Raw genomic sequence first — 25,635 nt, 5'->3', positions numbered from 1 at the left:
TAATGATCTGACATTGTTTTTACATGTAATATCAGGAATTTGATAGGATTCGCAAATGTACTTTACGGCCTTTGCTAGGTTTTTAACCTCCTTTTTTTACTTTATATATATATATAATTTTATATATTTATATATTATTTATTATTTATATATTATTTATTATTTATATATTATTTATTATTTTTATATTATTTTATATTATATCTCTGTAAACTATTTCTTTCTTTTAAAAAAAGTCTAATTTTCTTAATCTTTTAAAATATGTTGTTCTCGTCAGAAAAGACTTAATAATATTTAAAAGTCATCTTTATTTAAATTAATTTGTTGGAACTGGTTGAAAACTGAAATACTGCACTTACTTTTTACTGATTATTTAATTAATTGCTAAATAGTAAATTATTTGTTTCGGTTTCTTTAAATAGGTTAATCTACTTTTTAATTTATTTCATTTAATTCACTTTTTATTTCTTTAATTCAAATTAGTTTAATGCAAGGCCTCGTAAAATTACGAAATTTCATTCCAGTACCATTTCTTAACCATGTTGAAAAAGCGCACATGAAATTCGAGTTTTTTCATTTCCATTTCAGTTTTAAGATTGGTTATCAAATATCCTTTAATTCACAATACAAAAATTATTTTTGCTTCTTTAAAATAACATATCTAATAAGCAGGATAAAGTTTTTAATTGGAGGGCTGTGTCAACCATCGAAATAGATTTGGAAACTTATGAAATAAAATTTTCAGATAACAGATGTTTTTTAACTTTATCAATTAATTATCTGGTGATTAATCTTTAAAATTTTTAATTTTATTTATAAAACATGGTTCACTGTGAAGTATTCTGGTGCTAACCTTCTTTAATCTTTTATGAATATAAATTTATATGAGTATAAATTTTACAAAATATATGATAATAGAAGCAGCATTTCTTTTCATGAACTTTCACTTCGTCGTTTAACATTTATCCTGACTTAACACAAATTCTAGCTCATTTATCTCTGTTTATTTAGTTATTACCGTATCATTTCGTATTTTACACTTTTTTTCAATATTATCGACAGAAACGATTAAGATATATAGCCAATCCGCGGTTCTTTGGCCAATGAAATGCATTTTGTGATGCCACAAATATTTTTGAAACATTATAATAATTTGTTATAGTAATATATTGATGTTTATAATAGTAATATATTGATGTCAAGCTCCGTTTAAAAAAATTAGTGACCTAATTTTTAAATCACATTCTATGAGTAACAATTTCTTATTCTGCATGGTGAGCTAATCGTCAAATAAATAAACAATAGCAGTTCGCTTTTTCAATATTTTCTATTTCTTTTAGGAAAAGTAGTTGACCAAAGAGACAACAGAAAAGGCAAATAAATTTTGTTAACTTATACCCTAAATCTCACCAAAAGAGTCTTGATAAATTGATTTCTCCTTTGCTTATTTACTTATTAATTTAATTTTAATATTTAATTTAATATTTCTCTCAAGGATGAAGATTTATCTTTGACGCACGTTGTCACATTTTTTTTAATTAAATAAAGGACTTCACAGTAAAATAGAATCGCAATTTAGTGGTTTGTATTTAAAAGGCTAAATATTTTATTTATTTAGAAATACCTGATTTTTGGCACTTACGCCAGTAGCCATATACCTCCCTTTTAATTCTGGATTACAAAGTTAGAAATACTGAGCGCAGAGAACATGTTTAAATGGTCTTTGTACATCATGCTTTAACTGCTGTTTGTCCTTTATTACATTTCCTAGATAAACTTTTCGCGAATTGTGAATAAGTATAATGAAAATATTAGTTAATAATATATTAGTTAATAGGTAATATATATATATGAAAATATTAGTTAATAATATATTAGTTAATAGGTAATATATATATATGAAAATATTAGTTAATAGGTATAATGAAAATATTAGTTAAAGCCGAGCGCTTTATTTAATAGCCATTAGCCTTGGGCTACTACAAGGGAGGGAATCGGAGGCCACCGTTGTCTCCTATGAATGGACGGACAGTTGGAACCAACCTTTCTCCGAAATTCGAACCCGGGCGCTTCGCTAGGCAGGGTCGCTAACCACTATACCGGCTTGTATTAACTATTAAAATTAAATAACTTGGAATACTATAGGATGAGAAACATATGTATCTCTAGATATAAACCCAGAGTAATGACATTTTGATTAACAAACTCTAAGATTTAAAAGCAATGTCAGTTGTTAATTTAATGAAAGCCATTAAAAATCACAAAATATAAAACTAAGAAAAACCAAAACTGCCAGATACAGCAAAAGAAAACCAACGTTCAGAAGAACATCCATATCTCCTGGGAGTATTATCATACTTCTATAAATGCTTCTTCTTTTTGCATTTTAATGTTTCGTGAAAAATAAGATAAATAACCAGAAATAGTTTTCAAGAACTCTTGTATATTTTTATCAGAACAGATTTTATTATCAGACACGCAAGCTTTAAATTTAAAAAAGAAGAGTTGAAGTAATATTAATAAAGGATTCATGCTGTTTTTCTAGAAATATGTGATAGAAATGTATACCCAGGCATAAGGAATAAGTCTGAAAATAACTTCATTCAAATTCCACGAAAGCGTAGGCAATTTTAAAAGAACTGTACAGACATATGTTTTGGCTCAGTACTAAAAAAAATATTCAACATGCAAAGGCATAATACACGCAACCATATAATTTCTGATAATCCAGTTTCCGAACAGAGATCAATATCAGTTTTATATAAATATAAGAAACTCGTTTTTCTTAAGAAGTTTTTTATAGCAGAATGAGTTTATAATAGCTCACTTATTGTCATATCTTACAGCGTACTTCAGTTTTAGATAGTGTAATTTAGGTAAACATGAAGTAGCTTAATGATCCAGTATCTAACGTCACAATGGGTTGTTGTTATTATGAGATAAAGGATATTACAACTCAATTTTTTGAAGAATATAAGATCATACATCCGGCAACTGCTATTTTAAAAATCGAATCTTCTGGTGTAGTGCTTAGCATTTTATACACGGGTACCACAAAAAATTTCGATAAATATTATATGCTTTTACTATAAAGTAATAAGGGTAGAAGTAATAAGCTGAGTGTATTTCTTTTACCCAAAGGGCTAACCCCCTTTCGGTAAAAGAAATACACTCAGCCTTATTACTTCTAAAGGGTATTAATTTCGTTTTGGGATTTTGCGTTGAAAAAACTCTAAATGTCAGTTTCACTTTTCATATTGTTGCCGCCAACTGTTATCGTCCTGTGTTATATTAAAAGAAATTAAATAATGAAGAATCTGCATAAATGTATTTATGTTTGTCACATTGTGATAAGATAACGGTACCTAGAGCCATCAAATATGGACATCTGGAACCCCAAATTTGGAATTTAGAATTTGCTTTATTCATATTTTATAAAGCGTTTAGGAGTTTTTGATTAAAAACGATCGTGTATCGGAAATTCTAAGTATATACGTTTTTTAAATTATTTTGCGATATTGTTGTTGAATTTAATTTTATGGTTTAAGATCGAAGAACATGATATTTGAGAAATAAAGGTAACACACAAAACGGTAAAAAAATATGTCCCTTTGGGCGTAGCATAAAATCTGAAAGCTTTCATATTCTTTTTTTTTTTAACTTTTCTCATTCTTTTCATTCTTGCTTCTTTTATAATTGCAAAACCCTTTATAATGTATATGACGTGACATCGTGCATTACTTAAGTTATTACTTTGAAGCATAGGATATCCTCTTTTACATGGGATGGAACGAAGTAATACGTCATTTATTTGATCGCGTCATGTTATTTTGCTACAATAACCTACATCCAAAAGCCCTTATGTAATTTCTTTTTCATTTCTATTAATCCCAACTGCTTACAAAAGAAACAAACTTCGATATTTTTTGTCGCTCCTGGAAAGGTATTGCAAATGGGATATCCATTACAAAAATTGTTTTGCTGATGTTTGTATTGTACCACGTTGCTAGAAAATTTGATGAATCCTAATCCTTCACATAAACCCTTTCTAATGTTCGTATTGTATAAAATTTTTGAATCGGTCTTTTCATAATTAGAAGTAAATATTACCAACAAAATTATTATGCGGTTCTACAGGAAGAAAACATAACATAATTAAACAATTAATTTAAATGCTGCAAACAAACAGTTCTATTCCACATTAGTTCAAGATTAAAAGGAGCAATAATTTCGGTGCAGGAATAATTTCGGTGCATGTTCATAACTGCGAAAGAAGCATTTCCTGATTATGTAGTTTTTCCTCTTCATTTCAATCAAAACAAGAGATACAGTCCTTAATTGATTTTAAAGAACAATGTGCCGATGCGTTAGGTTATATTTTAACAGGAAATAAAATCCTTTGTTTGGAAACAAGCATTAAAACTCTTAAAGCTACCTTACCAAAAAATAATAAAGAAAGAAAGAAAAGAAGTTAAAAAAAATCTAAAAAAAAAACCCTCTGATTTTATATTACGCCCAAAGGGACTTTTTTAATGTTTTGTGTGTTACCTCTGTTTATTAAATATTATGTTCTTCTCATTAAACCATAAAACTCAATTCAACAGCAATATCACAAAACATTTAAAAGAGCATGTCTTTAGAATTGCGATACACAGTCTTGAGCGCTGGAGATAAAAAAAAAAAGTTGTGTACGTTATTCGAAATTGAATGGCTCTAGGTACCGTTGCTTTAACACAATGCGAGAAACATATATACATTTATACAGATTCTTCATTATTTAATTTCTTAAATATAATACAGGACTCTAATATTTGGTGGCAAAAATTTAAAAAGTGTTCAAGGCAAAATGGTAAAACGAAATTAATAGCTTTTCTGATCAAATTGCCCCTTTGGGTTAAAAATAAAAAATCTGATGTGTACACCACATGACTTCCTTATAGGGAATATTAAATTATACGCATTTTCTCTTGCATTTCATTTAAACTTATCGGATTGAATTAAATCTACTTCGCCGACAGCGCATAAACCACAATAGAATAAATGCATTCTTTAAAATTCACTCTAGTATTTGTTTGCCATAGCGACACTCTGGCGCTAGATTCACTTAACAGTATTATATTTCGTTCATATTATAACTCATAATGTACAAAATTGATATCATTTAAAGAATAGAATTATCCAATCGTTGCCACATATTCTATTCAAATACTATAATAAAGCTAGAATGATGTATAAAAGAAATTAAGCAAACAAAACAAAAAAGATACAGTTTTTCACAGACAATTGAGTATTTCTCATTCAATTAATTCAGTTCTCACTTCGCGAGAAGGCAAAAATACATAAAAACTCAAAATATCTGTATTAAAAATTACGAAGTAAATCTTAAACACTTATTTCCTCGAAAAAATTCCAGATAGGATTAAGCATGATTTAATTGGCTATAATAAATGAAGTCGTTATCTTTGTTGTTGCGAAGCTAAGTTTCTCTAGATTGGCAACAAATCCACTAGTCTACTGTTTCAAATGTAAACAATCAATGGCTGCCATAAAAAAAAGGCTTCGCGGCAATTAAACAACTTTAAAATTGTTGATAATTCTAAAAATATTGCATACAGGTTTATTAAAGGCATAAAAACCTTAACCGGAAGATAAAAACAACATAATTCAATCACTTTAAAGCAAAAAATGTACAATTTACAAACATATAAGAGTAAAGAAACTGAGATAACTGAGCCGGGTAACAGAGTGAATAAATATATAAATATATTTATATACGTTTGGCGCGGCGATTGCAACCAAAATACGAGGTGCACATCTACATGTTATAGTAGTCCTATATACAAAATTTACACGTTCTAAGGCTACTCGTTTTTGAGTTATGCGAGATACGTACGTACGTACATACGTTCGTACAGACGCCACGAAAAATTCTCTTCAGAATTAATTTTAAAGCAGTTTTATAATTTTTTTGGAGGAAACGAGTCTTTTATTCTGTCCTTACGTACAGATATCACGCAAAAACATCGTTAAATTGCATTCGATAGCGGTCAAAATGGATATTTTCGTTGAAATATGCTGCCTGAAACTTTTCGCGATTACAATACTTACTTTTTACTTCGTACAAGGACGTAAAACTCTGAAGACTTTCAGATTTTACATTACGCCCAAAGGGACTTTTTTAGCGCTTTGCGTGTTACCTTTATTTATTAAATATCATGTTTTGTATAATTACTTATTTAGTCTGTTATTTTCATGAACTTACATTCATTCAGATGATGCTTACATTATTAAAGAAAGAATGAAAGCAAAATATCTTTAATTATAAACTAATATATACCAAGTAGCATAATGACGGATTAAAGCAGGTCATGACGTTCAGAGGGTAGATAAAGTTAAATTCAACAGCAGTATCACAATATATATATATATATATATATATATATAAAGAGCTTATCTTTAGAATTTCCAAACACAGTAATGATCCGGAACTTTTCCCGTGTTTTCAAATGATCTTTGATTGTTGTAGTCGGCATAAACACTTTACGTTCGTGTTTTAAGTTGAAATAATGTTCCTCTAAGGCTCTATATATTCCTGTTTAAGGAATATATACTGTAATTTAATGGTAATATGTACAAGATAATTCAGAAAAATATCGTCCAATTTCACATTTTTTGTAGTTTTACAAACTGACGTCCTAGAATAATAAGTATTTGTATGAAAGGAGTATGATCTTTTTAAATGAAAGTAAAAACAAAATTTCTAAATTTTATTTAAAGATGTTCAAAATCATTTCTTTTGGTTACACACATAATGTCAAAAGAGATACGGAAATTACTTGCCATGCACGTTCCAGAGTGTCAATAGTAATAGATTTAGAAACCAAAATGTGTTTTTAACTTCGTTTAAGCCTGAATACTTATGAGATTAGCTGCTTGAAACCAAATGACTTGATCTATTGGCTCCAAGTGACATAGTGCAAAAGGGAATTTACAGAAGGCTTTCTGCTATTTAAAAGCAATATTCATTTTATTTCAAAAAGAAACTTTTAAACGACAAACTAGCACCCCCTTTTGTTTATATACCATAACTAAGCCATTTTTCCTTTCCACTTAAACAGTACTTATCATTTCATTTTGTTAATTTTTAAGATCTAAGAATTTGAAATTGGATATTTTTAATTATTCTGTTTTAAAAGGTATTACAACTTGTTTCTCCGCTCTTTATCTCTGTTTAATAGATATACATACTTTCTGACATTAAGAGCCACTTACAAATAGTATTAAAGTTTTGTTTTCGCATTTAGCGTATTTAAAATGTGTGACCCTATTCGGCTGCGTTTCATAATACAAGATCGGATTTGTTTGGATATTTTTGGGCCAGTGCAAGCAAGCGTCCATTATATAGGAGATCTGTTGTGCTTCACGTTCATTGTACGAGGCATGGCTTTGCGTTAATTAGAAGCTTCATTTTGATCTTCCCCGTAAGTAACGCATGCGTAGCATCTTTTGTGTTACTTTTGTCCTAAGATTCTTGTATATGAATGCCGTTTGGAAATAGGAATAAAACATCTTGTAAGGACTATTTTAATTTTCTAATAGTTATTTTTAATTTTGAAATCCTTTTCTTTAAATTCTTGTTTCCTACCTACAACTCTCTACTAGAAAAATTTTTTAGTTTCGCGTTACATGTAAATGAGGTAGAAAAAGTATTTAAAGGAATGTTTCGTTTTCTTCAGCAGAAGAGCTTATGAGTCCTTAGTGGCGCGTGTTTGCCGTTAGGCTGCTTCGTTTAAAACAAACTACGCTCGGCCGTATTGTACGTGCTTGCTGATATTCGCCGGTTAATTTAATCAAGGGCCAACTACTTTAGATAATTCTGTACAGATTCTGTTTAGTACAGATTAGTTTAGCATTCGATTGCTTTATTTTCTTATCGTAATTGAATCATTAGTATCGTAACGTATTGTAAAAGTAGCATGTTACAAAAGCCCCTGTATGGCCATGTACTTATATTTTTCTCAGATATCAACAAACACTTTGACCCGGGTAGTTGGACGGCAGAGAACCCCATCGGCGGCGGACGTGGTGCTGTACTGATTAACCATTAAGGTAAAGGGACAGTGCCCACTTCCTCCGTCACTAATCACTTACTTTATTTTCTTATCTTCATTTAAAGCCCAAGGGGAGACTTTCTTGTAAGCCCGAGAGAAGGCTCATCCGTAGCTTGTTGCCTTGTTTGTACCTTTATTACCTTGTTTGAGGTGATAAAGGGTGAGTTTAACCCTTCTCTAGACTTTGTCGTTTACACATTTGGACTCAGCGGTAAATCGCTACATGGTTCAACTAAGTTCCTAAGAAGTCAAGTAGTTAGGAACATTACAATATTTTTCAAAACTGAAAAATCCTTCTAGAATTTTGATGAAAACTGAAACCTGAGAAATGCTTCAAATTCGTACGAATAGGGAATAATATTTTCTTCTAGTACTACATTAAAAAACACGAGTTTCATGCTGTATTTCATACATAACTAATATAGATTTCTAATCAAAGAAAAGCCGCTCAGAAGGTATAGTGGTTAAGGGAGCCTACTGTAGTACGGATGGGCCCGGGTTCGAATCCCGGAGAAGGTATGGGTGTTTGTAAATGTATAGGGTATTTGCAGCATGAGGGAACTCTAAATATATGACCCTTGGACCATCGGGGTGCTCTTCTTCCAAACTGAGGTGGAAGTAGAAGTCCTACCTCTTTGAAGCTCTGGCAACCATTCTTCCATGAAATGCAGGGACAAAACAATAACAGTAACAATCAAAGAAAAATATATAATAAATTTAATTCGTTGCCTAGCAATATATTTTTTTACATCCCGGTTTTCTTGTGTACATCCCTTATTCGTTGCAATGGCGCACCAAGCATATATATATACATATGCCCACCCTGTAACCTGTCTCCCAGAGCTTTGTTTTCAATATGTTGCTAAATTGTGCATTTATTGTTTTAAAAGCAAATAATAATATTTTATGCCTTTAGTCATTTTGCATGCGACAGCTGTAAAATTATCAACAATTTAAAAGTGGCAGTTAGGCGGGTATTTGTTTACACTTCGAAATCTTAAATCTTAGTGGTATAGTGAATTAAGTTAGTTGGTGCACTAATTTAAGTGTATTTTTTCACAGTGTGACCAAAAATTAACTTTCTATTTTTGTGCACCGGAAGTTTTATCTTCCTTCCCCCTAGCAGAATTGCTTATTTTTGTGTAAATGCTAATTCGCACACTGTAAGTTGAGTTGCAAAAATTGCCTTTTCAACTGTTTTAACTGTATTTGATGTTTAGTTTTATTCTATTTTACAGTTTTAAATGAAGATGCTTTGATTTTTTATGTAGCTTTGCCTTGTGAAGCGAGAACTGAATTGACTGAATGTGAAATTTATCTGTAATGAGATTCGAGGAAATAAATTTAAAAGAAATGCTGCAAAAAATCTATGTAGTAGGCTGTACAAGGAAGTCATGTTGATGTTGTGTCCACAGATTTTTTTGTAATTAAAAAGTATCATGTAATCAGTTTTTTCTTACCTCTGTATCAGAATGGAAAGACTAAACAAAAGCATATATAAATGTTTCGTCAGACCATTTTCGTGAGAATAAATGTAACAGCTGATATTTCTTAACACCGAAAAATTCAAAATTATTAAATTTACTTCACAAAATATCCAAAGAGTTATTTCGATATGAAGTTGTAGAGACATTAGGTATTTTTGAAAGCAGGAGAAATGAAAAATGAGCAATGCCCTCGCCGGTATTCGAACCACGGACCTCTCGAATGCGCGTCGAGCGTGCTGACCACTTCACTACGAAGGCATGCTAAGAAGGCTGGATAAATACCTTATAAAGTTATCAAAATATATTTAAAAGCTTATATCTAGACTTTAGGATTTTATTGAAATGAATTAAATTTATCAGATTAAATTAAGAATTACGTAACGTATTGCTATCTTTCTATTATTATGGATATTAGAGGCGATGGATTCTATTACTATGGATGTTAAAAGCGATTATATAGAGGCGATTATTATTATGGATATTAGAGGCGATATTGTTGCTGATGGCACTACAAACGATGACTCAACGTTGACGAGGGGTTTAGGGTTTAGCAGAGGCAGAAAGATCAGCTTCATTCCCATTCCGTCTCCAGATTCTCACTCGATGATTATCATTAACGAGACAGATTAGAGAAGTACACTGGACACATTATTATACCATTTGTCAACACATGTGCTCTGGCACGGCACTACTGCAAACATTCTTGACAATGATTCTGTTCTAGTAACAATCTTCGAAATGGACTGTTTAGCTACAAACCCGCCTGAGCCAATCGACTCAAACTGTCTACATCGATAGTAGAAGATATTTCCAAATGCTTTTGCAGAATGCCATGTCACCAGTTGGCTATTACAAAGCCCTTTATTCTTTATCATGTCTGTGTGTGTGTGTTGAGCAAGTGATATTGTTTTTAAAAATAAATACAAAATTTCAGTTTAAAAGGTTCGTAATATTGAGTAACATAAAATTAAGTCACCTGGTTTTGTTAACTTCAGCTTTCATGGCGCAAATTCCTGTTTTCCTTTTATATAATACCACGAGTGATAAAGTATTTAAGGTTTCACATGCTGATGAGTTGAACTGAGCTTCATTTTTGGCCATTAAACGAATAGGCTACGTAGTCTTCTCATAATTTTATTCGTATTCGGTGTAAATAATAGCTAAATTCTTTTTAAAATATTTAACTACAGGGTACCTCAAAATAAGTCGCCTAAAATTCAAAAGTCTTTTAATATTTGAAAATTCAATAATTCACGAAATAATATAAGTACAAAGGTAAAAACTGACACACATGCTTGAAATGTCATGGGGTTTTATTGAAAGCAAAAACAAAATGAGTAAAACGGCCCACAGATGGCGCTTCATATGATAACAAAAGAAATAATTAGAATAACAATTGATTTTTAGCAAAGACTATGTTCTTTATAACAAATGTTAAACTTGTCGGTCGTCAGTCATCAATATTACCTGCAGGCAAGGGATTATGTTGGGAACAGTACCGTACAGCATATTTGTAGGTATGGTGATATATTGCCGTCGAATGCTGTCTTTTAGCATCCCTAATGAGATCGGATGATCGCGGTAGACTTGCGATTTCAGGTCTACCAATGATTACACGGATTGAGATCTGGGGACTTGAGAGGCCAAGCATGACGGAGGTGGCGGCTCAGAACGTGATCTTCACCAAACGATGTGTGCAAGAGCTCTTTCACGCGTGTAGCAGTATGAGATGGAGGGCCATCCTGCATAAAAGTCATACCTTAGAACAGGTGTTTATCAACCAGACTAGGGAGAATGCGATTCTGTAACAAATCAGTGCACCTTGGATTCGTCACACTGACAGTTTGAACAGCAGAACCACTCATTTCCTCGAAGAAAAGGGTCCAATCACGACTGTTGTGATAAATCTACATCAAACCATGACCAACCCCTGGAGACAAGGATAGAAAACGGGCAAAATCATGAAGGAACTGATTCCCTCTCTCACTACAGCTAATTTCAAACAGGATTCGCATGCGCCATCATTGACATATTGCTGCCCAGCGCCATATGTTGAGCTTTTTTTGATTTTTTTTTCTTTCAATAAAACTCCATTTCATTTCAAGCATATGCGTCAATTTTTACCTCTCTACCTACCTTATTCCGTGAATTATTGAGTTTTCAAATGTTAACGGACTTTTGCGGTCACCTCGAAATCCTCGAAAGATTATAACTAGTTATGAATTCGATATATTCTTTCTTCCTTGGCCCAAAATTTAAATTATTTATATGTTGCAGTAGATCGAATAACTTACGAATTTTAGAATGAAAGGAAATTTACACGCTTTTCATGCGTTATCGAAATTCCTATGCCCAAATAAAAGCAGAAATCAGTACATTAACTTACAAGTGATATTATAGCAGTTCTATTCTTAAAAAAATTTTAGTGAATTTTGTTAAATATGTATGTGGTGTTTAGTGAATTTTGTTAAATATGTTAGTGAATTTTGTTAAATAGTACATCACTTAAAGGCTGAATTATATAGATAAATTTACTGCTTTCCTGGACTTAGGAATAAATGTGCTGAAGTTTCGATGCTGTATCTGGCAAAAACAACATTTTTTTATGGTGGAAGAAGATATAGTTTTTTGAAACGGTTCAATATAAACTTGCTGTTATAAGAAAATAAGAAATAACGTTTGAACCAAGGCAATTTATTTAAAATCGACTTCTGATGTATCATTTGTTGTCTACATTACAAGAAAAGATGAAGAAATTACTGCATCTTAAAAAATTAAAATAACCATGGAAAACATGATTGCGGAACTACAAGTTCAAAGACGATTACCTGCAGTGGATACAAAGCAGTTAGATTATTTAATTTTGGAAAAGGAGATAAGACACAGATTAAAGAAAACTATAAAACATTAAAAAAACTGGAAAAGATTAATACTCTAAACTCCTCGTACTTGCAAGGCATTCTGAATGCGAGAGACACTACATAAAACATCATCGAAGCAAGAACTGCCAGCATGTAGTCAGCACGAAGATTTCCAGCTACTAAAGAAATAATTTCTAGCTTGGAATTAGGTAAGAGTAATGTCATAAATGTTATTATGCATAAAAGTGGGTACAAAATTACCCAAAATGGAATTGATGCAGTTTGGCCGAAGACTGGATTGATTTTTGGAGACAGTTTTCATCCATAAAGATAATTCTACGCTATTAGAAGATGAATTTGAGAATTTATGGAATACCATGAAGTCTGGTTCTCCAGCACAAATGAAAATCGAAAGCTTTTTCCTCTCAAATGCAAACTATTGAAAAGCAATGAATCTTCGTAAATCCAGATTCGGGAAAGATGAATTTTTAATATAATATTATGTACGTCGCTTTTATCTTCAGCTTTACAAAAGGGAAAAAATATATGCGTATGACAAATCAGAGGCACAGTTGCGCGCAGATTACGCAGATTGGGAGTTACTAAAGAAACGTGCATTACCTTTAGTCGAGTCGTGAAGTCGAGAATATATTTTTAAGATCTCAGAAACACATAGAGTTACTAAACAGACATGGATTAAAAATCTTTACAGCGCTAAATTAAATTATTAGAATTTTTAAAAACAAAGGTAGAAGGAGAGGAACATTTAAAATTAAGATATAATTAATTTTGAAACTAGTGATTACAAATCAAATAACAGGTCAGTGAATAAAATAAAAATATGTGTAATGTAAATGGTGCAGCAGCATTAATAAAAATATAGTATGCGCATTTCATGATAAGATATTATATAGAACAGCATATGTGGTTTATTTGCACGGTTTAGAAATATAGTAAAATTAGACTTGAATTTTACAGTTCGTTTTTAGGCTGATTTATCTGCTATCATATTGGCACTTAAATAGACTGATGAAACAGTCACTGTAAAAACACTTATTAATAATATATACAGACTCTCTTTCCAGTTTTGGAAGCACTAGAAGATGCTGATTTAATATTTTGTTTGTCGTCCAGCCAGGAAAGTGTTTAGTGACTCTCACTACCATACGAAGGACCCGGGTACAAATCCCGGAAAAGGCATGGACACAGTTTGTTCGTCCCTTCATAGGAGGCAACGGTAGCCCACAATTGTGGTGCCTCCATGATAAATAGACCACTGCTTCCGAGCTTAGTAGTGGCCAAAGCCTATAAACGGCTAGAGTCTGTCTTTGGGGAAAAAATAATATTTTGGTCTCATATATAAAAGATCTCTTTGTAAAAGTTGAAAAAATACATAAAGTGAAAATGAACTGGGTGAAAGTCCATGTTGGTGGTATAGACAGCAAGAGGGTTGGCATGCTGGCCAAAGAATATAAGTAATAATCGAAAGATATTACTTACTTATGTCATGTAATGCAGAATAGTATTGGGAATTTTAATTTGATGTTTATAACTGGATATATTTCATTTTATTTTATTTCTTGTTATTCTAGTACCTGTTTTTTGGGGGGGGTTAGTTGAGCTGTATTAACACTGAGGCCGATTAATATCGGCCAGGAGGTTTGCATCTGACTCGTAAATTTTATTACATTACATCATATATTCTCCAAAACTGTGAATTATTATCGATGTTCCTGAAAGCTTGTTTCATATGTTTAAATCGAGGACATCTCAGTGCAAAATATAAAGTGTATATGTGAAATGTGTCACCACTGGGCTCTATGATATTAGCTAAACCAGAAGAAAACAAGGCAAGAGAAAAAAAAAAAAAAGAAACAAGATTGTGATGCTGGTATATTAATAAACTTTCAGAAGACAACGCATAAACTTTATTTAAAAACTCTAGTCGTGAATGTTGTTAACGAAAATGGGAAAAAAATGGTTACATTAATGACTGACTTTGGGTTCTAATGTAGTTTTATTACTAAGAATGAGAGAGGAAACTAAATCGGACCCCCTCAGGTACAGTATGTAGTCACCAAAACTGTTGGTGAGAAAAAGAACAATGTTATCTTACGTTGCACATATAAAATCTTGTAGAATCATTACTGTTTTTTTTTTTTCTTTTTCCAAGCAGGAAATGTGAAACATGCGCAGTTCCCTCGCCGGGATTCAAACCTGGACCTCTCGTATACGCGCCGAGTGTGCTACCTTTACACCACGAAGGCATGTTGGAAGGAGGGAGAAAATACCTTATATACTCCGGGCGTTGCCTATTATGACCATAAGCCCAACTTGTTTGGTTAGGTTGGTCGGACTGCGCCCTCTCTGGTACCTTATATACTCCCCCTTTTAAGGGGCGACTGGGAATTAGGGGATCCAGTCGTCATATGCTGGTGGTGACGAATTATTGTCCACCACCTTTTAGTTCATATGACGATTGGGTCCCGTAACCCCAGTCGCCTTTTAAAAGAGGGAATATATAAGGTATTTCGATCACCACCTTTTATTTCGGACGCCACTTGTAGAGTGGCTGGATTTTTGTGAAGTAGGAGAGGCGAAAAATGTGCAGGGCCGTCGCCGGGACTAGAACCCTAGATCTCTCGAACACGCGTCATGTATGCTTCCAATTACACCACGAAGGCATGCGGAAACGAGGAAGCAAACACCTAATAATCTTCCTGGAAAGTTTCATATGCGTTCTCATCATTTTCCTGATGCGTAATATAAATCCTATCCATTTTTCCTTAGAAAATGTTACCAGAAGGCATCACTGCCCCTTACGCAGATTGCTCTTGTAGCTCTACCACAGCCAATTAAAATACAAGCAAGCAGGCAAGATTCTTCTTCATTACTGAAGAAATGTAAATATTTTCATATTTAACAAATTTATCCATTCCCAGAGCGTTTAAGAAAAGGATATGTCTAATAGTGAATTTCTGGACAAAATAGTAACAAGTAAGGTTTTTTTTTTTTTTCTTTTATGTGTCTTTATTTTTGCTATATTAAGCTATAATTTTACATTTAGTTATATTTTGCAATATTTTAGCTATATTTGAGGTACTGATTTCAAAGTTATTGTTTTTTTTCGCATGAATAATGCTAATATCTTTTAGCTCATACTGTTTCAAAAATAATGCTCTTAATCAGCAAAGAAATCAGTAGCAAAAGTGTATTTATATTTATCTATAATTTGTTTCCTCGAAAGCTTAGCAATTTCATGTTATTTCTGGTGTTTTGTTGAGTATTCCTTTTACCTGTTAAAAGAGAATACCATCACTGGAACTCCAAAAATAACTTTTCAATTTTTAAACACTTTTTCGTATGTTTCATAAAGCCTTTAATCTCATCAACAACATTAGTAACATTTCCAGGATCTATTGCAACAATCTGTTTTCCGCCCCTGGTATCTTTAGGATGTTATATTTTTCTACATTGGCAGCTGTAACAAAATTTGTTTTGCTGTTTAATATTTTACATTATTCAATAAATTATAATAATGTATACCGTGCGTGAATGTCACTGTTAAGCGCAGGTGTTCATTTTACATAATTTTGAGTCATGTCTAGATAGCAGTATTTATAGTCTGTTACTTTAAAACAGGCACTTCAAGGCCTTTGTCTTTGCCTCCCTTTGAGATCCTAAATTGTCCTAAATTGTGTCGTCATCAACGCACACAATTTATTTTCTACATGTCATCTGAGATTGTAGTTCAAGTCATCCTTCATTCGCGTGCTTTTCATGAAGTGAACACGCTAAACGGAAATGAACTAGAAAGAAAAAAAGGGAATCAGCTCTTTTTCCACAGGGGTTGTTTCTATGGTTACGAATCAAATCATGCGGCAGAAAATAACCTTGAAGCTCCATTTTTAAAGTAAAAAACTATACTGTGACATCACACAGCATCATTCATCGACAAAGTATTAAAAAAATTTGTCAGGTATATTGCTTTTGAATATATGTTATTTTATACTGCTCTTGCACATATCCTTACTTCAACTGCTGCTGTTTCTGCTGTTGTTCTTGTTGTCTTGTCCATGAATTTTATAGAAGAATAGTTGCCAGAACCTCAAGGAGGCTGGACCTCACGGGGGTGGGTGATCCGAGGGTCTCCCACCCCTCTCTCCCTCCACCAAACCACACGAGAAGACTTTCGGCTCACCATATATTTAGACCCCCACGCCGCGAAGGCCTTTTCCAGGACTCGAACCCGAGATCTTCAGTGCTGCAGTAGGCTCCGCAAGCCACTATACTGTCCGAGCGGCAATTCAACTGCTAATGGGCGTATTAGGAAAAAAAACTTTTTTTTTTATTACACGAAAATATAAATGAATTCAGATGTTGGAATACAAACAAAAAGTAAGTCATTTTTTTAAATCAGAAATTTGTCATTAGTATTCGCAAGACCATACATTATGGAAAGGATTCCTGCTATAGAATGCACTACATAACCTTGACTATATCATTTTCTACTTCATTTTAATTTATTTAGCTTTGCTGTTTGTATCCGTCATGCTTTGCTTTCGTATTACTTTCTCATGCATAATGATATTTTTTGAGAAATCAAAATCTTTAAATAAATTTCAATTCCCCATTTAAAGAATGTTAATCCAATTTTTGTTTTTTTCCTTTTTTAGCTTCAAACTTTTATATTCAGCTGTATAAAATCTGTTGTTTTCTGTAAATACTTTTTTATTATTAAAGTTAAACGAATATTACTTCTTCTAACATATTTGGCATTCTGAAACATTTTAAACCTTGCAACGTATTTGCCATAATTCCGCTGATTTCAATTCTAGACGCAAATTCCATTTAAAGGAATAAATCATTTCTTTTATCTCAAATTCCTCTTCGAAAGTAGCGGATTATGTTAAGCTTCTCCTCCTGATGATAAAAAGAAATTAAGTTTGTTTTATTTTATACTTCAATAGAAATGCAAAATAAAAGTATAAAACCACTTCTTTTCAAACAGGAGCTGAAGACGTATTTATTTTATCAAGACTAATTTCATTTTAAATTCGGTGTTGCTCATGATAAGATAACAAAAAAAATTACTTCGCTATAAAAAGACATAAAATATGTTTTATTTTACTGAAATGTATTCAGTGATTCCAAACTTAAATTAGCAGTGTTCATGATATGTTAAAAAAAATTTCTTCCTTTTAAAGAAAAATAAAATGCATACATGTTACTGAAATGAATTCCTCGGTTACGGAGTTAGATCAATAAAATTCATGATTGAATAAGGAGGGAACGAAGACATGTGTTTGTGTCATATCGAGAAATTTTATTTAACGGGATAAATGACATACGTGAAACGCTACGATTTCTAAATCTCTTTATTCTTTTTTAACATTATCCAAAAATTAAATTACCAGATATCTTTCTTTCCTTAATAGAGCAAAATCTATTTAATATCTAACTTGAAAGTCTGAATATTGAAAAAAATACAGATTTTAAGCATCTTTGAATCTAAGTGATTATCGTTTCGTACATGATCACATACATCGGCATACGTAAATGTGTTTATGTACAGTATACGTAAATGTGTTTATGTACAGTATACGTAAATGTGTTTATATGTACACTAGAAAAAAATGAGACAGTTCTATATCTCCCGTTCTACTGGGCTAATTGCCGAAATTCAACATGCGTTTTTCACGTCTCGAAAGCGCGACTTAGGATATGTATTAGATTTATATACAGCATTGTTCTAATATAGGTATTTTGGCACATAATCAGACTTTTCTGAAATTACATGTCAATTTTTTTCCATATTTCCATTCTACGACTCAAAATTACACCAAACTGCCAAGTTTTGTAAAAATTGCAGTTTTTAAAAAATTAGCTCTCAAAGTTTTAGCTCCTCCATGTTAATTGAATCATATGTATATTTATTAATATCTCTTTTTTATTAAACTCACTTGATTCATTCTTCCAGAATTCGAAATTAAGGTTTAATCCAAACATAATTCGCACATTTTTAATTATTTATTATTAAAATTTGTATTTTTAAATATTTTTTCATAAATTTTTCAAAAAAAATTGTATTATAACCTACAAAATTTTTAACATCATCTTAAAATAGTAGTATATTCTTTTTACTCAAAATTTTCTGAGATATACATGAATTTACATATTGGAGCGTTTTAGAATTTGGCATTTTTTTAGCGTTAATAACGCCAAATGTGGTTTACGTACTTTGTTAAAATTATTTGAAAGTAGGAGAGATGACTTTTTTCTACTCCTCTGCAATGCAAAATAGGAAAGGAAACATTTACCCTAGACCCAAATGGTCCCCAAAATGTTTACCTTAGACCAGGGCTCCCCATATCTTTCAGCCCTTGGGCCTCTTTCACGAAGCTTCGAGGGCCAAATCTAGTTAATTCATGCTACTACAGCGAACAACTATAATGAACAGTATAAACGTTTTTAAACGAGGCAGTGAGATTTTTGTGATTGGGTCTATACGCTCTGACCTTACGGACTGAATTATACTGTTCTTACACTCCGGTTAAAATTTTTATCACTTGAGTTAATCTGCATGCAATAGCTGTAGAATTATTAACAATTTAAAAGTTGTTAAAGTGCTACTAAGCCTAATGAAACTGCCATTTGTTTACATTTTAAAATCTTGTTTTGTTTGAAGATGTTTTGAGTTTTTATGTATTTTTGCCTTGCCGCAAAATGAAAACAGAATTGAGTGATTGAGAACTATATCAGCAATGAAGTTCGAGGAAATAAGTTTAAATGAAGTGCCGCAAAAAATATGTGTAATTTAATAGGACGTATGAGGAAATGATGTGTGTTCACATGATATTTTTTATATAGAGTGTTAGTATATTTCACTCATTGTAAATTTAGAAACGCCTGTATAATGTTTATAGTATATTTTATAGCGAAGGTGCATGATAGGCAACGCATTTCTAGATTGACTGTTATATAAAATAGTTAATGTGTATGTTATTTGTTACTTTAAATTTTATAAAATTATTTTAAAGAACCCCTGGCGGGGCAGATCAATAGTGCTTGCTTGCCATATTTGGTTCTCGGGTCATTTTGGGACCCCTGCCCTAGACCAAAAAGGGAAAAGAATTTGAAAGGAAAAGGAGGGTTTATTAGAACTCATTTTGTGGCTAAATATCACACTATCAGAGCTATAAAAGGTAGTATCATTCCATCTTAACACGCAGCGTGAAACCCAGTATAGAGGAGGAAAGGATAGGAATAATTGAGAAAATAATCATTCTGCATCAAGAGAATATATTTCCTCCTCGCAACGATCGATTGTTGCTTACTACATCTTTTCATGCATCTTAACCCCGGCCCCGACTGGACTGTTGCACTTAAAGCATTTTTCTTAATCAAGATTACCGCATTCATAACATGTTAAGGGGTGTTGGAACCCCAAAATCTTCAAAAAATTGTGATTTCGGATTTTTGCATTTTCAAATTCTCTACACTTTTATCTTTCTAAAAATACCATTCTTTAATCTCTATGAAAATTAGAACTGTAAAAAATCTAGTTTTAATTTGTCATCGACTGCTTTGATAAATGAGGATTTACATAAAAAAGCATTTTTCTCCAAAGGTGATTTTTTTTATACTCGATGTACCTTTTCTCAGGAACTACTGCTCAGAGGTATCTAAAATTTTTATGGCTTATTTATTAGGTTTCCTAATATTTACTGAAAGAAGCTTTTTGTGAAAAACTTAGAATTTTTTTTTTTTTTGTGTGTGTGTGTGTGTGTGAGAGAGAGAGAGAGAGAGAAAAGTGCTAAATTTTACTATGCCTAACAAAATATTCTGTAAATTACTCTAAAATTCAAAATGTTTCAAAAGCTCATTTCAGTATAATCAAATAGGTATACTTTAACTACAAAAACAATTTCAAGCGTGTATCTACAGCAGATTTTTAGAAAAGGTACATCGAAAATGGCCAATTTAACATTGTCGGTACAGGGGTTGCTGATACCCCTTAAAGTCGGGCGTTACGCTTTTATCTCCGGTCCCAGTTTAGTATTTCTGGGTGAATTTTAATTCGTTTTTGCGAAGCCATGATTGGAGATTTTTCCTCTTCTCTCAAAACGTTCTCTTAAATTGGATGGAATAACATTCTTTATCCTGGTATTTCTTACATGTTCGAATGCATCCATTTTTGCCCTATTCATTACATGAATTCCAGTCAGTTCAGTCATCAATAAAGCGATCTTTATACTCACATTTGATCTCACATCAAATCAAAGCTCACATTTTGATTTGATCAACAATAATTAGGCTTTCAATTTATCGAAAATATTCTCTTTAATTCTGAAATCTGTCCCTTGAAAAAACAATTGTGTAACTTGGTCAGCCCTAAGTACAAATCTTTTCAGTAGCATAGTTTCATCGTATGGATAACATTTACAACATGTAGACGTTGTAACGTTAGGTTGACAGGACAACTTTACGTTATACATTCGTCAACGTCCTTACGTTGACACATTTACAACGATACCTTGAAATAGCATTACTTCATCTTGTCAACACATTCCTCTTCTGATTCTCTTGCAATTCAGTTCGGGACATCAGTGGGTAATATCCCAATTAAATACGCTACCCAATTTTTTATTTTTGTTATTTTTAAAAAGTTCAAATAGTTTTAAATTAAGACTCATATCATCATTTTTGGGATGGAAACAAGTGATTAATTTATTGAATTCTCAGTTCGGAATGTTAGCGGCCAGCAAAGAAATAGGTTCCGTTGGGAAATCTGTTTCTGAGCTTATAAATTTAACTTGAGTTTTTCCAAGTTCAAAACAGCTTTTCAAATTTCTCGAGCTCAAATATTTCTTTTTTTTTTTTTTCCGAGATTACATTGTTTAATAGCTAATCTTTCTTCCACTTCCTCTTTTCTTTTAGCTCTCTGATACATTTTGACCGTTGGAAGTTTCAAAAATAGTATGCAAATTTTGTGAAAATAATACGTACACAAACTGTAATACAACGAATAAGATAGTTAAAAAATCTTCTCAAACTAAATTGCAATTGACCACGTTTCAGAAACCCATATTTCAAGAATTAATATTCTATGGAAGACATTTCATTCACACAACACAAAAAGGTTCTTTTTTTTTATATCGTTACGAAAAGCCCAGCTGTGGTAAGATAGCTTCCTCGCAAAGCGAGGTTAGGTTTTTCAGAAAGTGTCAAAAAATGCAGGGTTGCCAGCTATGGCCCAAAGTCGCCCATATGGCGAAAATAGGCGATATGTCATAGACGGCACTAGAACAATTCTAGAGTGAATTCTTACCGGTTTTCCCGAGAATGTTCTCGAAGGCAGATCAAAAGCTATATACACACTGCCTGTACGCGGAGTAGGAGACCATCGATAGTATGTTGAGTTCAATAGCATAGTAGTAGAGTTCCAAGGACACGTTACTGTCGTCGAAAAACTACGGCAAACACGCTGAAACAATCAGCAACACAGCCTTCAGGCTACAAGGGTGAAAACAAATTCACAGCAAAGCACTAAAGCACAGCTCCCGACTCGGCTCGGGTGATCTCAAGCTTTGGCGCGAAATCGCCCATTTGGCGACAAAAATCTATCAACCCTGCCTTTCCTTGCCACTTTCTGGCAACCCTAATCCCGCTTTGCGGGGAAGCTGTCTTACCGGAGCTGCTCATTTCTTAAGAATATTTATTCTAAGTACTTAAATAAAATACAGCTTTTAAAGGGCTTTAATACAAAATGGAGTATTTAACCAAAATATACATTGAAAAATCTTTCTAAATCGTATATTTGTTCTTTAACAGAATAAGGTGTTCTTTCAATCGTAATAACTTAAGTTCTTTATACAGATTGTTTAAACTGTAAAAAACAAAATAACGTTGTTAGGATTAGCCAATAAATGGGAGCCGGGACTGAGTCATCTTAACATTAACATATATAATTCATAAATCAGGCGTATCTGTTGGATCAGAGGTGCGTTATGTAAACTCTATAAACTTCAAATTTTGCATGAGTCTGCAAGGTTTTCGACAAGGAGTAGAATCTGAAAAGAGTTCCGAGCGTTATAATGTAAACTACTATGAGTTGGAAGATATTTTTGTGACAGAAATGTAACTTTTCTTCCTTCATAATTAATTCATGTTTAGTAATAATGCATACTGCTCAGGGATCTATTTTATTTTTAGGATGGTATTACAAAAGTGAAATTCAGGCATAAAATAATATTTTTAATTGAATTTATTCAGTTCCCATTTGCTCATAGGTCCTTAATTTTTTTCATTAATGGTCCTTAAAAGTCCTTAATTTCCGTGTGCAATGGAATTTGTAGAAATGTCTCAAAACGGAGCTTTCGCCAGAGCACATCTCCACCTGTTCGGCCATACTTGGGGGAATTTCCTTTCCAGGGAGAGTTGTATAGTGAAAAGATAGTGGAACTGGCAAAAGCAATGATTTCCACCCATGGATCCATTTGACTTCTCAAAAGATACGACATCAAACAACCAATCAAACTAACTTGGGAGGCCACGGTTATTGTTGCCGCCTATGAAGGGACCAACAATTTGCATTCATGCCTTCTCCGGGATTCGAAGCCATTACGCTTCATTACGAAGCTTCATTACGACTACCTACTTTCCCGTGTGTAAATTTATGTGCAACATGAATTGCCTTTTATTCAACTGTAAATCACTCTATCAAAGGGTATTACTATTTCTCCTAATCTCTCTCATCGCTTTTATACTGAATTGTATTCTACGAATACTGTTAGGCATTCGTATTTGTACTCTCAGGCATTCGTACATTGGGTTTTAATGTACTTCTGTCCTTCTGTACCATTCTCTGCGTTATTCTGTATTATTGGTTCAACTATATTCTGCGGGTATTTAATATTTTCATGTTACTCTATAACATTTTAAAGTTCTAAATTAATATCTGTCAGATCTACAAGTCTGACTTCATGGTTATAGCCTAGCAAGAGCAACATTTTCAGCCACATAGGCACACAGGCTGCATGAGATTCTACTATATTTATGTTTACTACAGTAGAATTAGTACATTCTACTCTAGTTATGTTTAAAACAGACAAAAATACGTAGTCAAGTCAAAAAGACGTAGACAGTTTACGAATTCCGGGGAATCAAAGAGGTGAGGCCTGTCGCCATATAGAGACCTCAGAGGTCACCATATACCAGACTGGAAAAGATTGTTCCAACACAGGGGATATAATTTTCCTATAATTTTTAATGTTCCGTAAATTTTACTTTAAATTCAGTAATTTGAGATTAACCAATATGCAATGAAAGTAATTTATATCAAATGATGCTTTGTCTTTAATCGTTTTTCAATAAGAAGCGGTTAGTTTGTAGAGACATTAGGTATTTTTTGGAAGCAGGAAAAGTGAAAAATGTGCAACTTCTTCGCAGGGAATCGAACCACGGACCTCTGGAATACGCGCCCAGCGTGCAGACCACCACACCACAAAGGCATGCCAAGAAGGAGGGAGGAATATCTTACATACTCCCCCTTTTAAAGGGCAACTGTGGTTTTAAGGGGACCCAATCGGCAAATCATTGGTGTGGAGAATCGTCATCCAGCACCCTTTTTTTAGTTAGGGCGCCACTGTAGAGACATTAGGTATTTTTTGGAAGCAGCAGACTACCACATCACGAAGGCATGCCAAGAAGGCGGGAGGAATACCTTATGAGTTTTTTTATTTCTTTCAATATTTCTTAATTTCGAAGAATAAATTAAAATCGATGCCGGTGTGCTGTATCAGTCTGTATTATATGCATTTTTTACATACAGATGGTCATTTGTGAAGAATTCCTGAGAATGACATGAAAAAGCATTATCAAAGTATCAGTTGCATAATTTTTCACGCAATTTGTCACGAAATTATATTTTAAGGGTCATTTTTTATACTTATAAATAAATAAAATTACTTTTTTGAGACTTTTTTTAATCAAAGCCTATTATTATTCCAACCCTCTTCCAAATACATATTTAAGCATCATTCTCTAGAGAGCAAAACCCGTTACCGGAATTCCCAGCGCATGCGTCCTTTCAATGCTCACGTTAGTTGAATTTCCTACCCTGCCCGAAACTTTGGGAATAACTTCAGCTCACAGCATCAAGAGACGGAAGAGAGGGAGGTCGCTCGAGTTTCTGATGGCACTTATTCGAAGGATTAGCGAATATCCATGGTCGTAAATCTTCTTCTCCGGCTGGTTTTGTTGCCAGGTTTGTCTTTCAAGATTTCATTTCGCTAGAGTTATCTGCTTGTATTTTATCAATGATTATTCTAGTAACTTAATAATGGTTTTACTAAGAAATATCTTAAATTTTAAGTAGTATTTAAATGTTTCTTTATCCAAATGTGAAAAAATTTAAATCAATAGAATTACCTGTAAAAGAAAAGAAGTTTTACCTATTTTCAAATTCTAGTTTTTTCTTTCGTTAGATCTATTGTACAAGTGGTCTCTAATCCTTTTTCCTGTTTCAATGTTCTTTGACAATCCATTTATCTGAGCTGTATCCTTCATATTCAGAATTAAATAAATCCGCAGTGAAAAATATTGGGAACTAATGTAATGATTCTGATTTCAGATGCGAAGATTGCTTTATCTAAATAAATGCCCTTAATATCCGCTGGTTTCGTAACCATGATTTTAGTAATTCGAGGTCTAAAAATGTGTTTTTAGTTTGGTAAAATGACATGTCTGTTAGTTAAATAACTCACGCAAAATTCAAAATACACAAACGTGGGAAATAAAACGATCCAAATGCTTTCAGTATTGCGTTTCCCGGTTAGTTCCACAAATAAACATGCCTCAGCGGAAATTCGATTGCTTATGCGATGATTTGATGTAAAATAATATCTTTAATTATTGTATATTATATTATACAGACATTATTTTCTTTCTTTTACGTATCGTCTTAGTTATGACACGTACAATATCGAGAAGCAAAATTTGATACGTACGAGAAAAAGAGATTTCCTATAAATGTACAATAAAGCATTCACATAAGCAATTATTATTTTTATGCTTATTATTATAATGTTGGTGTTCTGGTACCATAATTTAATATTTGTCAGTTATATTAACTTTGCATAATAATTATGTAGTATAGACAAATTTATGTATACT

At 32.6% G+C, this 25,635-nt stretch overlaps 1 protein-coding gene across 1 annotated transcript in view; it reads left to right on the top strand.

Moving 5' to 3' along the window:
- Positions 1-24,605: 24,605 nt before the first annotated feature.
- The window catches only part of LOC118195599 (uncharacterized), a 58,328-nt gene continuing 57,298 nt past the window's right edge, over positions 24,606-25,635 (top strand). The window contains exon 1 of the mRNA XM_035366939.2: positions 24,606-24,727. Within this exon, the coding sequence (XP_035222830.1) occupies positions 24,688-24,727 (40 nt within the window). The 5' untranslated portion in view covers positions 24,606-24,687. The remainder of the gene's footprint in view (positions 24,728-25,635) is intronic.

The sequence above is a fragment of the Stegodyphus dumicola genome, chromosome 9, assembly GCF_044657685.1.
Source record: "Stegodyphus dumicola isolate Sdum_Otavi_A_Nest chromosome 9, ASM4465768v1".
Lineage (NCBI taxonomy): Eukaryota > Metazoa > Arthropoda > Arachnida > Araneae > Eresidae > Stegodyphus > Stegodyphus dumicola.
Note: the sequence above shows the minus strand (reverse complement) of the source record. Positions and strands in the feature narration are given on the sequence as shown.